Below are 13582 nucleotides of genomic sequence, written 5' to 3' on the forward strand. Positions count from 1 at the left end.
TACCCAAAGGCATTTGTCGGCAGGGAAAATGTATTTCCTAAAGAATCCGTGTTGAAACCGGAAGTCGTCACTTTACTCCGTTTGATTAGGACCTTTACTTTTTAGTTGAGAAGTTGTGTTGATCGCCTGACATTCAAACGATCGGTTTTCTTTAAATTATTATTATTTTTGTGAAGTTAGACGGCTTATGTGCATAAAGCTATCTACACGACTTTTTATATGTCTACATTGACTCGGTTAGTTGTTCATGTGGTAGGTTGCTGCTAACACTTAGACCAACAATCCATTGGAACACATAGTAGCTAGCTAGCCTCGCTGCTAATAAGTATAATGTTAGCATGCTGATATGAATTGACTCATTATAGTCAGGTGGCTTAATGCTCAATTGACTTGTTAACCGAACTTTTACGAAGTCATACAACTAAACACACAAGTGACTTGTTAACCAAACTTTCACGAAGCTATATGACCAAACACAAAGCTAGCACTGTTAATTCCGCTATAGCTAGCCAGGTCAATTAGCTCGCCTAATATACTGCAATTTAAGCTAACCAATTACCTAATTTCCCCCAAATCCCATCGATTACGTGTGTTTGTGATGTGTAACATATATCCTTAATCAGTCATTCAAGTTATTAACGTTTATTTACCGCTAGCGATTACACGACACAAGGGTAATTCAATCGCTATTAATGTTGAACTTGAACTTCAACAACGTCACACAACATTAAAAGTCCGGCATCGGCATGGTTCCTAAAGAATAAATCAAAGGTCCTTGTCCATTTCTGTTGACAAGTTTTATCCAACCAGAGACCGGAGTAAAGTGACGATATCCGGTTTCAACACGCATTCCTTAGGCATGCGTTTTCCCTGCCGACAGCATTAACATTAATAACACCCACCCTTACCTACCCAAAGGCATTAACAGTAATAACACCTACCCAAAGACATTAATAACACCTACCCAAAGGCATTACCATTAATAACACCCACCCTTACCATCCCAAAGGCATTAACTTTAAAAGGAAAACATGAGTCATCAACAGAACACAATACACACATTTGACCTAACAAACCAAGAGAGGTTATGTGTGTGTGTGTGTGTGTGTGTGTGTGTGTGGCGCTGACCTGTGATGAGTGAGTGTGTGTGTGTGTGTGTGTGTGTGTGTGGCGCTGACCTGTGATGAGTGAGTGAGTGAGTGAGTGTGAGAGTGTGTGTGTGTGTGTGGCGCTGACCTGTGATGAGAGTGTGTGTGTGTGTGTGTGTGTGTGTGTGTATGTGTGTGTGTGTATGTGTGTGTGTGTAAAATGTATGTGTGTGTGTGTGTGTGTGTGTGTGTGTGTGTGTGTGTGTGTGGGTGTGTGTGGCGCTGACCTGTGATGACCCTCTGGGCCTCAAAGGGCTCCATGTAGCTCCCACTCTCCACTGCAGGCACCTCCTGGACGGGTCGGGACCGGGGGTCGGGTCGGGCGTCAAACGGGTCCGAGTAGTCCGTGTCCCCCACCACAGGGGCAGATGGGATCACCTGGGGGGGGGGGGGGGAGGTTACACTCTTTACTGTCCCAGTTACATTTCCAGACCACTTTAAATCACACCAACAGGACAGTGCCAAATGCACATGCACTGATTTATCTGACAGGAAACCGCTCTGTATAAGCCACAGATATACAGAGTTATCACAATCAACAGTCATAGAATATGGAAAATGTAACAAAAAAAAACTACAATACTGCAAAACTCCCTTTCAGGAGATTCCAGTTCTCACACACACACACACACACACACACACACACACACGTCTGTCAGACATCCCCTTGCAAAAGGTGCACGTAGCAGAGAGAGGAGCTTCAGCGGAGTCCTAATACGACACCTCCTGACACACACACACACTTCAGCGGAGTCCTAATACGACACCTCCTGACACACACACACACACACACACACACACACTTCAGCGGAGTCCTAATACGACACCTCCTGACACACACACACACACACACACGCACACACACACACTTCAGCGGAGTCCTAATACGACACCTCCTGGCACATACACACTTCAGTGGAGTCCTAATACGACCCCTCCTGACACACACACACACACACACACACACACACACTTCAGCGGAGTCCTAATACGACACCTCCTGACAGTCATGAGCCTCAGATGTTGGCGAAAGTGTTTATGTTTAGCCAGAGGGTCGCTGGGCCGTCTCTGAGCCTTAATCAGCTGTGAACCAGTGGCTCAGGTACAGACATCAAAGAACATGTCATGAAAAACAAACAGTGCAAAGCCTAGTGTGTTCACAGCCTTTTGAGTCTACTGATTTAAAAAGAGATGGAGAAATTACTATTACGGTCACTGCAGAGTATGTAAAAACAGTTTGTGTGCAAGTGTTTGTGTGTGTGTGTGTCTGTGCGTGTGCTCACATCTGTGTGTGTGTGTGTACCTGTGTGTGATTCTGTATTCTGTGTGTGCTCACATCTGTCAGTGTGTGTGTGTGTGTGTGTTCACATCTGTCAGTGTGTGTGTGTGTCTCCTGTGGATTATGCATTCTAATTTGGCGTAATGAGTCAGAGCACAATCTGTCTCCCTAACTGAATATTTCATCATCTCTGACAGGCTGGCGGTTCAGTGATGCACCACGTCTGCACACGCACTGCTCTGGGGCTCCACACCAGCCCAGCTTCACCACACCACACACACTCATGTGTGTGTGTGTGTGTGTGTGTGTGTGTGTGTGTGTGTGTGTGTGTGTGTGTGCGCACCACTGCAGGGGGAATGATCCACATGATGCTCCGTTTCAACACAGATGTTTTAGGGGTGTGTATGTGTGTGTGTGTGTGTGTGTGTTTTAGGGGTAGCTAAAGCAGGGCACTCAAATGCACTCATCCGTGTGAAACACACAGCCTGAGCATAGAAACGGACCTAAAAATAAAAAACATAACAGCCATCAGAACAACATGCTGTTCTCTAAAGGGCACTTAAGGTAAGCGGAGTCCTCAGGGGTAGCACACACCCACACACACACACACACACTAACACACTAACACACACCACGTGGTACCACGGCCACAATAGGCAACGTTTTCCACAGGAAATGACTGACATGCAAACCACGCAAGGAATCAGGGAGGGTTCTGTTCTGGGTGGCTACTTCGTAACAGTCTCTCATTCCATGGCACTGGTTAAATATCCCACCCACTGCATGATCTCTTCAGACACGAGCTGAGCATTGCACCCATCACTGACCATACCACTGCTGATGCAGCTAATCACCTCATCGTCTCTAATTTCCCATCTCCTCGGTGACAACTTGTAAACTAAGAACTCTGTGTGTGTGTGTGTGTGTGTGTGTGTTGGGGGGGGGGGGGGGGAGTGCACGAGTTTTGGGTTGTTTGTAGGCGGGGGCTCCTGCAAACAAAGAATGGTATGTAGGAGGAGATAAAACAAGGAGCAGTGTGTGTGTATGCGTGTGTGTGTGTGTGTGTGTGTGTGTGTCTGCTCACCGGAGGAGACGGGGGTTCCCGGAAGGATATGGTGCTGCTGAGGCTGGGCGTGAGGATGGGGGCACACGTGTGTGTGTGTGTGTGTGTGTGTCTGCTTACGGGAGGAGACGGGGGATCCTGGAAGGATATGGTGCTGGGTGTGAGGATGGGGGCGCAGTCAGTGTGTGTGTGTGTGTGTGTGTGTGTATGTATGTGTGCGCTCACCGGAGGAGACGGGGGATCCTGGAAGGATATGGTGCTGCTGAGGCTGGGCGTGAGGATGGGGGCGCAGCGTCCGAACTCCTGCGAGTCCACCTTGATCAGGCGGTGTTTGGGCGACACCACCTTCACCTGGAGCCCGTTGGGCAGCACCGCTCCGAACGCCTCAAAGCCGCCGCCGTCGTCGTCCTCCTCCTCGCCGCCGTTGGGCGAGTCCCGCCGCTCTGAACACTCGTAGGGGTCCTCGAAGTCCAGCGCCTTCTGCGCCCGGTACGCACGCAGAATCTCGCTCTCTGTGTAGTCCGGCGTTGGGGGCTGGGGGGGTCCGCGCCGACTGCCAAAATTTAGGTAGTCCCTCAGCCACTTTGCCATGGGTCTGGGGGGGAGGGGGAGGGGGGTAAAACCAAGACATTTAGAGTAGGCATGCCAGTTGCAAACTCTTTTCAGATCTACCACAACAGAAATGTACAGAACATCAATGACTGTTGGGCTGTAGAACACACTCAATCACCAAGCTAGGCTTATTGAAAGGCAAAAATCATCATAATTTCAGTCCAAAGTACTGGCATTTGTTTCAGCGCATGACTGTATTAACGTCTAAGTAGGCCAATTAGAATTTAGAGTACACGATCATCGTCATCTAGCTTAGCCGTCACAACACCAATTTGTGTAAGTAACAGAAACGATATAAATAATTTTCTACGTATGATGGTTAATAGCAGTATGATTTAAATAATACAGACACTAACTAAGACATTTAACTTTTCCTCTTTAGTCGAGATTACAATCATGAGTAAGAAACCCAGTCAAAATACATAATCAGGACGAACGTACCTCTCTCCCTCTGTGTGATTCACGCATTGACGCCTCGACAGAACAATAGAGGTTGAACCGCAGAGGAACCTAGAGTGAACAATAAACTTTCACTTACTTCCAGAAACAGGCAACGCCTCCGAAACACTAGTCCCCCATGACAAAGCTAGCTGGCTAGAAACCAATCAAGTTACACTGATAGATAAAATAAATACAGTGCGATTTAAAAGCTTTACACCGTGCAAGATTCCATATGTTGGGCACATGGGAATAAATGAGTATTCAACACCGACTAGTCGATACAGACTGTTTAGTTAGCTCACGTAGCTGGCCGTTCTGCTAACTTATACAGCTAGCTACATTTCCATTTAACTATTCTTAGTAGTAACTAAATTAGTAATTGGTAACGTTTCTGAGAGGACCCAGGCTGCCTACTGGAGTAAACAAACCCAGTATTAAAAGTTACTTTCAGTGTCATTCGATTATGAAAGGCTGACAAACTACTGTGCAAACTGGGAGTAACGTGAATGTTACTCGCCTGGGCTAGCTAGACCGTAAGCTTTTTTCAGGAAAGGGTAGCTGGTCAATATTACATGCCAATCCCAACAAAAGTAAAGCGGATAATATGCTGTTAATAATATACGAAACCCAACCTCTTTTACGAAAGAAAGTAAAACTGTATCTGGTATGCAAATCTACTCAGCTAGCCATGGAACTATAGCACCATATTGCTAATAACGAACGTGCTAGCTGACACTAATATAAGTTCGACTGAGAATTTGAAATGACAGCAGCCCCACGACCAGTAAAAGCTATCTGCGACCTTATCTTTTGAGGTGTGCGTTTAGTATAGTCCACAATAAACTCACGGCTTATTAGCAGTCAATTACTTACGATAACCAGCTCCGGTGTGCACTCTCGTGATTCCCGGCGCGCTCCCAAACAAGCAGTGTTCAACTAATCCAAGCCAGCACTGAACAGGTTAAAACCTCAGATCTGAGCCAATCTCAACCCTTTTCAAGTACCGTTCGTTTAGAAATGTTACAATAAGCATGTGGCAATGTTGTGTTCCATACTTTTATTTAGGACTACTCGGCACGCATGTAAATATGCAATTTAAGATGATACATTGTATATTACATTTCAAAGCCAATTGTCTGTACCGTCGCCTGAAACAACAAAGTAGAATATAAATTCGCTTCTGGCAGTCACATAATGAAAGCAGGCCTATGCGTTCGGGACGTATTTCATTTAAACGTTCATTAATAACTAAATGTAATTAGGTGAAATGGCTCCCTAGCGAGTCGTTTCGCTGATCGTAAATAGGTCACTTCTGTCACACTCGTTATCCGGAATGACAGTGATTGTCGTTGTGCAGAACGATTCTCCAGTGACTGGCCCTATATGGTTCGAGTCAGGATTGTGAATTTCTGCAATGCATCAGCAAAGAATGACAGAATCACACAGCCAAAAATTCAGAAACCATCGTTTAATATATTTACATGAAAATCTTCAAATGCTTAAATGTTTTAAAACAAGCTCCTCCAACTCTCACACTTGAACAGAGCAATGCTCGTCACTTCAGCCAGAGTGAAATGAAACAATCACACAGCATTGATGCTGGCTATGTTGAAATCCATACTCTCCGAAATATCTAAAGATAGAGTTTCCTCCACAGGCTTTACATTAGGAGCACACATCTTGAAATCTGCATCAATGATCATTTTATTTAAACATCTGTAGAGAGATATGACGTGACAGGTAGAGAGCTGAGGACTAAATACACAAGAAACCCCGAGTTCTGCTTCTGGTTCCCCTCAAAGAGGTAACAGGTCTTGGGTACTGGACCTGCAGGTTCTGGACGAGTAGGGAAAAGCTGGAGCATGATGTTTCTGACAGGTTCTGTTTTTAAAACCAGTTCTGTGTAAAGGATCAAAAGCTAGTCTCAGAAGACTCAAAGAAGAGTATTACAATTAAAGGGAAACAAAGTACAGCCCTGACACCTGTTTGCATTCTCTAGTTGATCTTCTGCAGATCTGCTGTAAGGTATTCATTTGAAACCAAAATTCTGTTTAAAACAAAAATTATCAGAGCACAAGACATGGCCTCCTCAATCGCTGTCGTCACTGTCCGAGTACGCCCCCAACAGGCTGAGAGAGGAACTGTTCTGTGGAACCAATGGCTTGCTCACTGAAGAACCGTTCTGCAGGAGCGCTGGTTGTGCGTTGCTGCTAGAAGGGGCTGGAGTCTTGGTTCCTGTGGGGCGAAAGAGAGGAAGATGAGACTGTCGGGAGTGTTTACACCGCCGCAGGAGTCCAGCAATGCTAACAGCGTTTAAAGTCTAATCATAGCTTAACCTGGCATGAATATGGACAACTAAGGGTTATGTTCAATGCTAACAACTTTTAGAGCCCAGTTAGGGTTTAATTCGACATGAATATGGACAACAAAGGGTTATGTTCAATGCTAACAACGTTTAAAGGCCAATTAGGGTTTAACTCGACATGAATATGAACAACTTAAGGGTTATGGTCAATGCTAACAACGTTTAAAGGCCAATTAGGGTTTAACTCAAAATGAATATGGACGACTTAAGGGTTATGATCACTGCTTTCCCTAGCTGCTCTGGTGGTCAAACGTGCCTTTCCGTAGCTCCTCTCCTGTCAGACATCTTTACTTTACTTTGCAAAACTGAGGGATCAACTGATCTTACATTTACATTTAGTCATTTAGCAGACGCTTTTGTCCAAAGCGACGTACAAGGGAGAGAATAGTCAAGCTACGAGCAATAGAACCTGGTGTAACAATAAATAAATACTACTTTACATAAGAAATATAACAAAATGAAATAAAAAGGAAAAAAGAAGTGCAGAAATGTAACTGCTGTAATTGCAAGTTACGCACTAGTCGAAGTGCCAGTTAGGACGGGAAGTGCTCTCTGAAGAGTTGGGTCTTCTGGTTTAAAACCAGAACTTGAGTACAGCAGAACATGAAAGCTGTAAATATGTTTTATTATATATTGTATGTTTTATAATGTTTTGTACAGCAGTACTTTTTTTTAAGAAGATGTGAATGAAATCTTACACGTTATGCCAGAAGGGGTTAAGTGGGATTTATAGCCATTTAGACTGGACATGGGCAGTTTGAGATGAACTGCAGGAAGTAGGGGTGGGAATCTCTTGGCACCTCACGATTCGATTCGATTCCGATTCAGAGGTCAACGATTCGATTCTAAACTGATTCTCGATTCTAAACCGATTATCGATTATCAATTCTAAACCGATAAAACGATTATCGATGCATCTCGATTTTTAAAACATTTGAGTTTGCTACTCAGAGTCTCAAATCACTTCCTACTTTGTGTTTGATAATTAAAGAAAATCAACAGATCTATTTTTTTATTAGAGAAAAAGTGTGTCCTTGTCACAATTATGACTTTCTATGAACAATGCAATAATCGATGCAGCTTGCATTTCAACACAAAATGAATGTGTACAAATAAAAAAAATATATATTAATTTTTTATTTTTTTATTTTATTAAAAAATCGATTATGAACTTTTCTGAATCGAGACATAATCGTTCTAGAGAGAAATCGAAAAATCGATTTTTTTCCCCCCACCCCTAGCAGGAAGGGTCACATTGAAAGGCAGGCCTGGGGTGAATGGAGGCTGTTGAACGCTCGTTTTAAACCAGAACCAGAGCAGCACAGACGGCCAACCATAACGCTAGCATTCACATCAGTGGCCAATCATAACGCTAGCATTCACATCAGTGGCCAACCATAACGCTAGCATTCACATCAGTGGCCAATCATAACGCTAGCATTCACATCAGTGGCCAATCATAACACCAGCATTCACATCAGTGGCCAATCAGAGCGTCACAAATGAGATGTGGGATTAAGGTTAGCGCACAGAGCTAAGGACACGGTGCTTTAGAGCAAGCGGCAGGCAGACTCAAACTGTGAAATTGCGCTTTGTGCTTCTTGCTGTGGGCAGCTGGTGTGAAGAACTGCATCTATTACCAGCACTGCAGTGATGTTACCACATTTTGTGAGGAGTAAAATACATTTATAATGTAATAATAACAACAATAATAATAATAAACCCTAGTAATAGTATAAGTGCTGCCTATTGTAAATAATTATGAATGTAAATAACAGTACTTGTAGAAATCAAAATGATCTGTGAAGTGAGTTGAGAGCAGCCGCCTGTCTGCTGTGTGCTTGGGCCAGTATGCCCACCTGTCTGCCCACCTGTCTGCCCACCTGTCTGCCCACCTGTCTGCCCACCTGTCTGCCCACCTGTCTGCCCACCTGTCTGCCCACCTGTCTGCCTACCTGTCTGCCCACCTGTCTGCGGTGTGCTTGGGCCAGTATGCCCACCTGTCTGCCCACCTGTCTGCCCACCTGTCTGCCCACCTGTCTGCCCACCTGTCTGCCCACCTGTCTGCCTACCTGTCTGCCCACCTGTCTGCGGTGTGCTTGGGCCAGTATGCCCACCTGTCTGCCCACCTGTCTGCCCACCTGTCTGCCCACCTGTCTGCTGTGTGCTTGGGCCAGTATGCCCACCTGTCTGCCCACCTGTCTGCCCACCTGTCTGCCCACCTGTCTGCCCACCTGTCTGCCCACCTGTCTGCCTACCTGTCTGCCCACCTGTCTGCGGTGTGCTTGGGCCAGTATGCCCACCTGTCTGCCCACCTGTCTGCCCACCTGTCTGCCCACCTGTCTGCCCACCTGTCTGCCCACCTGTCTGCCCACCTGTCTGCGGTGTGCTTGGGCCAGTATGCCCACCTGTCTGCCCACCTGTCTGCCCACCTGTCTGCGGTGTGCTTGGGCCAGTATGCCTACCTGTCTGCCCACCTGTCTGCCCACCTCTCTGCCCACCTCTCTGCCCACCTGTCTGCCCACCTGTCTGCTTGGGCCAGTATACCCACCTGTCTGCCCACCTGTCTGCTGTCTGCTTCGGCCAGACTGCCTACCTGTCTGCTGTGTGCTTGGCCCAGACTGCCTACCTGTCTGCTGTGTGCTTGGCCCAGACGGCGTGCTGCTGTTGCTGGGCTTAGAGACAGAGGCAGGGGTCTTCCTCCTCACCACCAGGGAGCCCAGGGCAGCTTTGGTCCCCAGGCCTCCAACACTCCTCTCCCAGCTCTCCGGCTGTGCCCGCTTCACTGTCCCAGCAGGCCCCTGGGAGAGAGAGAGAGAGAGAGAGAGAGAGAGAGAGAGAGAGAGGGAGAAAGAGAAATCAATTACTTCCTCAACTCTTCTGTAGCACCCTGCACCGACTCATTAAGACTCCAACTCCAACTTAAGAGTACAACAAGTATTTTTGCATGGTTTTATCCACGCTTTAGGATGTCACAAAAGCCAAAATACACCTAATACAAAGAGTATGATGGTCTTCCTAATGAAGTACTGTACCCGGGCGTCTATGGTCTTCCTAATGAAGTACTGTACCTGGGAGTCTATGGTCTTCCTAATGAAGTACTGTATCTGGGCGTCTATGGTGTTCCTAATGAAGTACTGTATCTGGGCGTCTATGGTCTTGCTAATGAAGTAATGTATCTGGGCGTCTATGGTCTTCCTAATGAAGTACTGTATCTGTGCGTCTATGGTGTTCCTAATGAAGTACTGTATCTGTGCGTCTATGGTCTTCCTAATGAAGTAATGTATCTGGGCGTCTATGGTCTTCCTAATGAAGTACTGTATCTGTGCGTCTATGGTCTTCCTAATGGAAGTACTGTACCTGGATGTCTGTGCTCTTTTCAACGGTGAGGATGTCAGTGGCCTTCTCTGGTGCAAGCCTCTTCACTGCTGACCTTGCCATCTCCTCGTCCTGGTCGGAGTCGGAGTCGGAGTCCCTCAGTCTCTTCACCAGCGCCTTGTCCAGCATCTCCCTGAGGGATGAGGGCGAGGGGTAGGAGTTAAAGGATCACTTAACTAGTACAGCAACCAAGGATCACTTAACCAGGGGGAGAAGTACAGCAACCAAGGATCACTTAACCACTTGTCTTTGATTTCCCTCTCTCACTCACACACACACACACACACACACACAACTTCCTTTCTCACACACACACACACTCCTCTCTCCTCCACCTCCCTCCGTATGCCCTCTCTCTCTAGCCCGTTTCCGAAAGGGTGTTGTTATATTCTGGTAGCCCGAGGGGAAAATGTGATTGTCCCATGACGTCTGGGTTAGTGATTTAGTGAACCCTGATGACCCTCAGTGACCCCTGATGACCCTCCTTCCCTCACTCACTTGGTCTCTCGCTCGTCCTCGTCCACCTCCCTCTGTCGCTGCAGCTGCTCCAGGTCGCGGTACTGACCCAGCATGGACTCAAAGTCCACCGTGGCCTGGCGCTGGTTCAGCTCCTTCAGCTCCTGCAGGTTCTCCAGAACCTCCATCTCCATCTTCGAGTCCCGCGTCCGGTTCTCCAGAACCTGCCAGAGCCAAAACAAAGCACCAATGTCCTCGTCACCATTCTCTTTTAGCACCAGTGATTTATGTGTATCTTTGGCATTGGGAGTTTCACGATTATCTTACTCATAATGAGTCTTAGCCATGGCACATGTCCAATGCATGTGTGGGTCCAAAGATCAAAATACTTTATTGTCATTGTCACAAAAACAACGAGACAGACAAGGCAGCATCAGACAGCTAAAAAACTTAAGTTGCTGTGCACATTAACTGCCACAGCTAAATAATAATAAATAACAGTATTAAGAGTAAATATAATATATATATATATATATATATATATATACACATTGAGGTGCATCAATAAGTGCAGGGTAGAGTGTTCGAGTGCATGCATGTGTAGGTGCAGGGTAGAGTGTTCGAGTGCATGCATGCGTGGGTGCAGGGTAGAAAATACTTTATTGTCATTGTCACAAAAACAACGAGACAGACGAGGCAGCATCAGACAGCTAAAAAACTTAAGTTGCTGTGCACATTAACTGCAAAAAAAAAACAATATATATACATTGAGGTGCATCAATAAGTGCAGGGTAAAGTGTTCAAGTGCATGCGTGGGTGCAGGGTAGAGTGTTCGAGTGCATGCATGCGTGGGTGCAGGGTAGAGTGTTCGAGTGCATGCATGTGTGGGTGGAGGGTAGAGTGTTCGAGTGCATGCATGTGTGGGTGCAGGGTAGAGTGTTCGAGTGCATGCATGCATGTGTGGGTGCAGGGTAGAGTGTTCGAGTGCATGCATGCGTGGGTGCAGGGTAGAGTGTTCGAGTGCATGCATGTGTGGGTTCGGTAAAGGATGACCTTTCACCTTCATGGGATTGTTCAGCTCCTCTTCCTCTCGATCCCTCACTATCTTCTTCTCCTCCTCCTCAAGCAGTTTCTCTGCTTGGAAGTTCCGCGTCGCACCATGCTCCATGGCGTAGTCTGTGTTCTCAGGGTCGGTCTAGAGGGGAAATGGACATACAGTTAAAGCAACAGTCACTCCTGAATTACTCCCAATTCACATTCAATATAATCAGAGCACAAACATTTCAACCGACCATGCACTGTTCCCAGGAAATGAATACATGTTCTATAGCGCGTACACACACACACACACACACACACACACACACACACACACACACACACACACACACACACACACACACACACACACACACACACACACACACACACACACACACACACACACACACACACACACACACACACACACACACACACACACCATTTTTAAGGTGATGGCTCCATACCTTGAAAGTGATCTCGGCCAGGCATCTTGTGCACTTAATGTAAAATCGAAAGATGGGCAGTCCCATGTAATCCTCATTCTGCACCGTCTCCTTCCGAGCGTTGAACTTCTTCCCCTTGTAGATGTACTCCCCGCAGGTCTTGCACCTGTGTTGGTAGTCACAAAGCAACACTTACAATTCCATCATTACATTCATTGCCTGAATTACAGTTGCATTACTCTAGAAAGTGCAGCGGGTCAGGAGATTCTGGTTAAGTATGTGGCAGTCGTGGTCTGGTTAAGTATGTGGTATTCGTGGTCTGGTTAAGTATGTGGTACTCGTGGTCTGGTTAAGTATGTGGCAGTCGGGGTCTGGTTAAGTATGTGGTACTCGTGGTCTGGTTAAGTATGTGGCAGTCGGGGTCTGGTTAAGTATGTGGTATTCGTGGTCTGGTTAAGTATGTGGCAGTCGGGGTCTGGTTAAGTATGTGGTACTCGTGCCACTCACCTCATGTTGAACGGGGCCATCAGCCGCACAACATACTGACGGTCTTTAGGGAGTTTTAGCTTGGGGATTTTCGAGGGGTCGAAATCGGGGGGATAGTATTTCTGTAAGGAGAGACAGTCAAATTCGATCGATTTAGGTCGACAGACATAAGCAAGTTTTTATATTTGCCATCGGCTCTTTTGATAACGTCCACTTGATATTAACAGTCTCGAATCTTATTACCAGCTAACTTGGCTAGCAAAATTCAGACTCAACAACTTGGGTAACGTTAACATTTAAGGTTGTTAATGGCCGAAGTGTGACATGACACTACAACTATACAAATTGGGACATAAGCTGATAAGGCTGTGCACCTTTAAGTGTGTCACATACCGCTAAATAAAACAAGGTTTGAAATACTGAACTATGCCGTTTGTGAACCAGCTTGGTCGATCTTGTTTAAGCTAGCCAGCTAACGTTAGCTAGGTTGGCTAATAGCAAAAACATTTGAACAGTACATGAAGTGCTATCGTTGGCGACTGGTTGGACACTTGTGTGATAAAGCATATAACATGAAGTACACTTACGTTCAAAACCTTTCGTTCAGACATTTTGAAACCGTGTTAAATAATGTGGCTAGGTGCCTATATTCTTGGAAGGCTTGAACCTCACGCTGAACACAAAAATTCTCTGATGATGTTCGCTACTGTTCTTCTTCTTTGTGATTTGGCGATCAGAAAACATATATTCTGACTCATTACCGCCACCAACTGGGTTAGAATATGCAACCGCTCTGAAACAATGTTTCTCAATGTTTGTCATTAACCGAATCAATGTAACCACAGCAAACTCGTCAGACCAGGGAAA

At 46.0% G+C, this 13582-nt stretch overlaps 2 protein-coding genes across 4 annotated transcripts in view; both read right to left on the minus strand.

Annotated features, from left to right (window-relative positions):
- LOC105903827 (SH2 domain-containing adapter protein F) overlaps positions 1 to 5829 on the minus strand; it is a 12133-nt gene extending 6304 nt beyond the window's left edge. Inside the window, exons 1-4 of one of the 3 annotated variants that reach the window (XM_012831625.3) lie at positions 5417 to 5829; positions 4544 to 4612; positions 3716 to 4085; positions 1376 to 1526 (exon numbers count right to left, since the gene is read on the minus strand). In XM_012831625.3, coding sequence (XP_012687079.2) covers positions 1376 to 1526; positions 3716 to 4081 — 517 coding nt within the window. In that variant the 5' untranslated portion in view covers positions 4082 to 4085; positions 4544 to 4612; positions 5417 to 5829. Of the gene's footprint in view, positions 1 to 1375; positions 1527 to 3715; positions 4086 to 4543; positions 4613 to 5060; positions 5353 to 5416 lie in introns of those variants that run through there. The other 2 variants (XM_031563175.2, XM_042703731.1) reach the window with 2 other exon arrangements.
- A 400-nt stretch (positions 5830 to 6229) lies between these two features.
- yju2 (YJU2 splicing factor homolog) lies at positions 6230 to 13446 on the minus strand. Its single transcript, XM_031563176.2, has 8 exons — positions 13303 to 13446; positions 12737 to 12837; positions 12251 to 12395; positions 11803 to 11937; positions 10785 to 10966; positions 10269 to 10419; positions 9538 to 9709; positions 6230 to 6778 (listed from the first exon to the last, which is right to left on the minus strand). Exons 1-8 carry the CDS (start codon positions 13324 to 13326, stop codon positions 6633 to 6635), a joined length of 1056 nt encoding a protein of 351 aa, XP_031419036.1. The 5' UTR covers positions 13327 to 13446; the 3' UTR covers positions 6230 to 6632.
- Positions 13447 to 13582: the final 136 nt, after the last annotated feature.

The sequence above is a fragment of the Clupea harengus genome, chromosome 25, assembly GCF_900700415.2.
Source record: "Clupea harengus chromosome 25, Ch_v2.0.2, whole genome shotgun sequence".
Classification (NCBI taxonomy): domain Eukaryota; kingdom Metazoa; phylum Chordata; class Actinopteri; order Clupeiformes; family Clupeidae; genus Clupea; species Clupea harengus.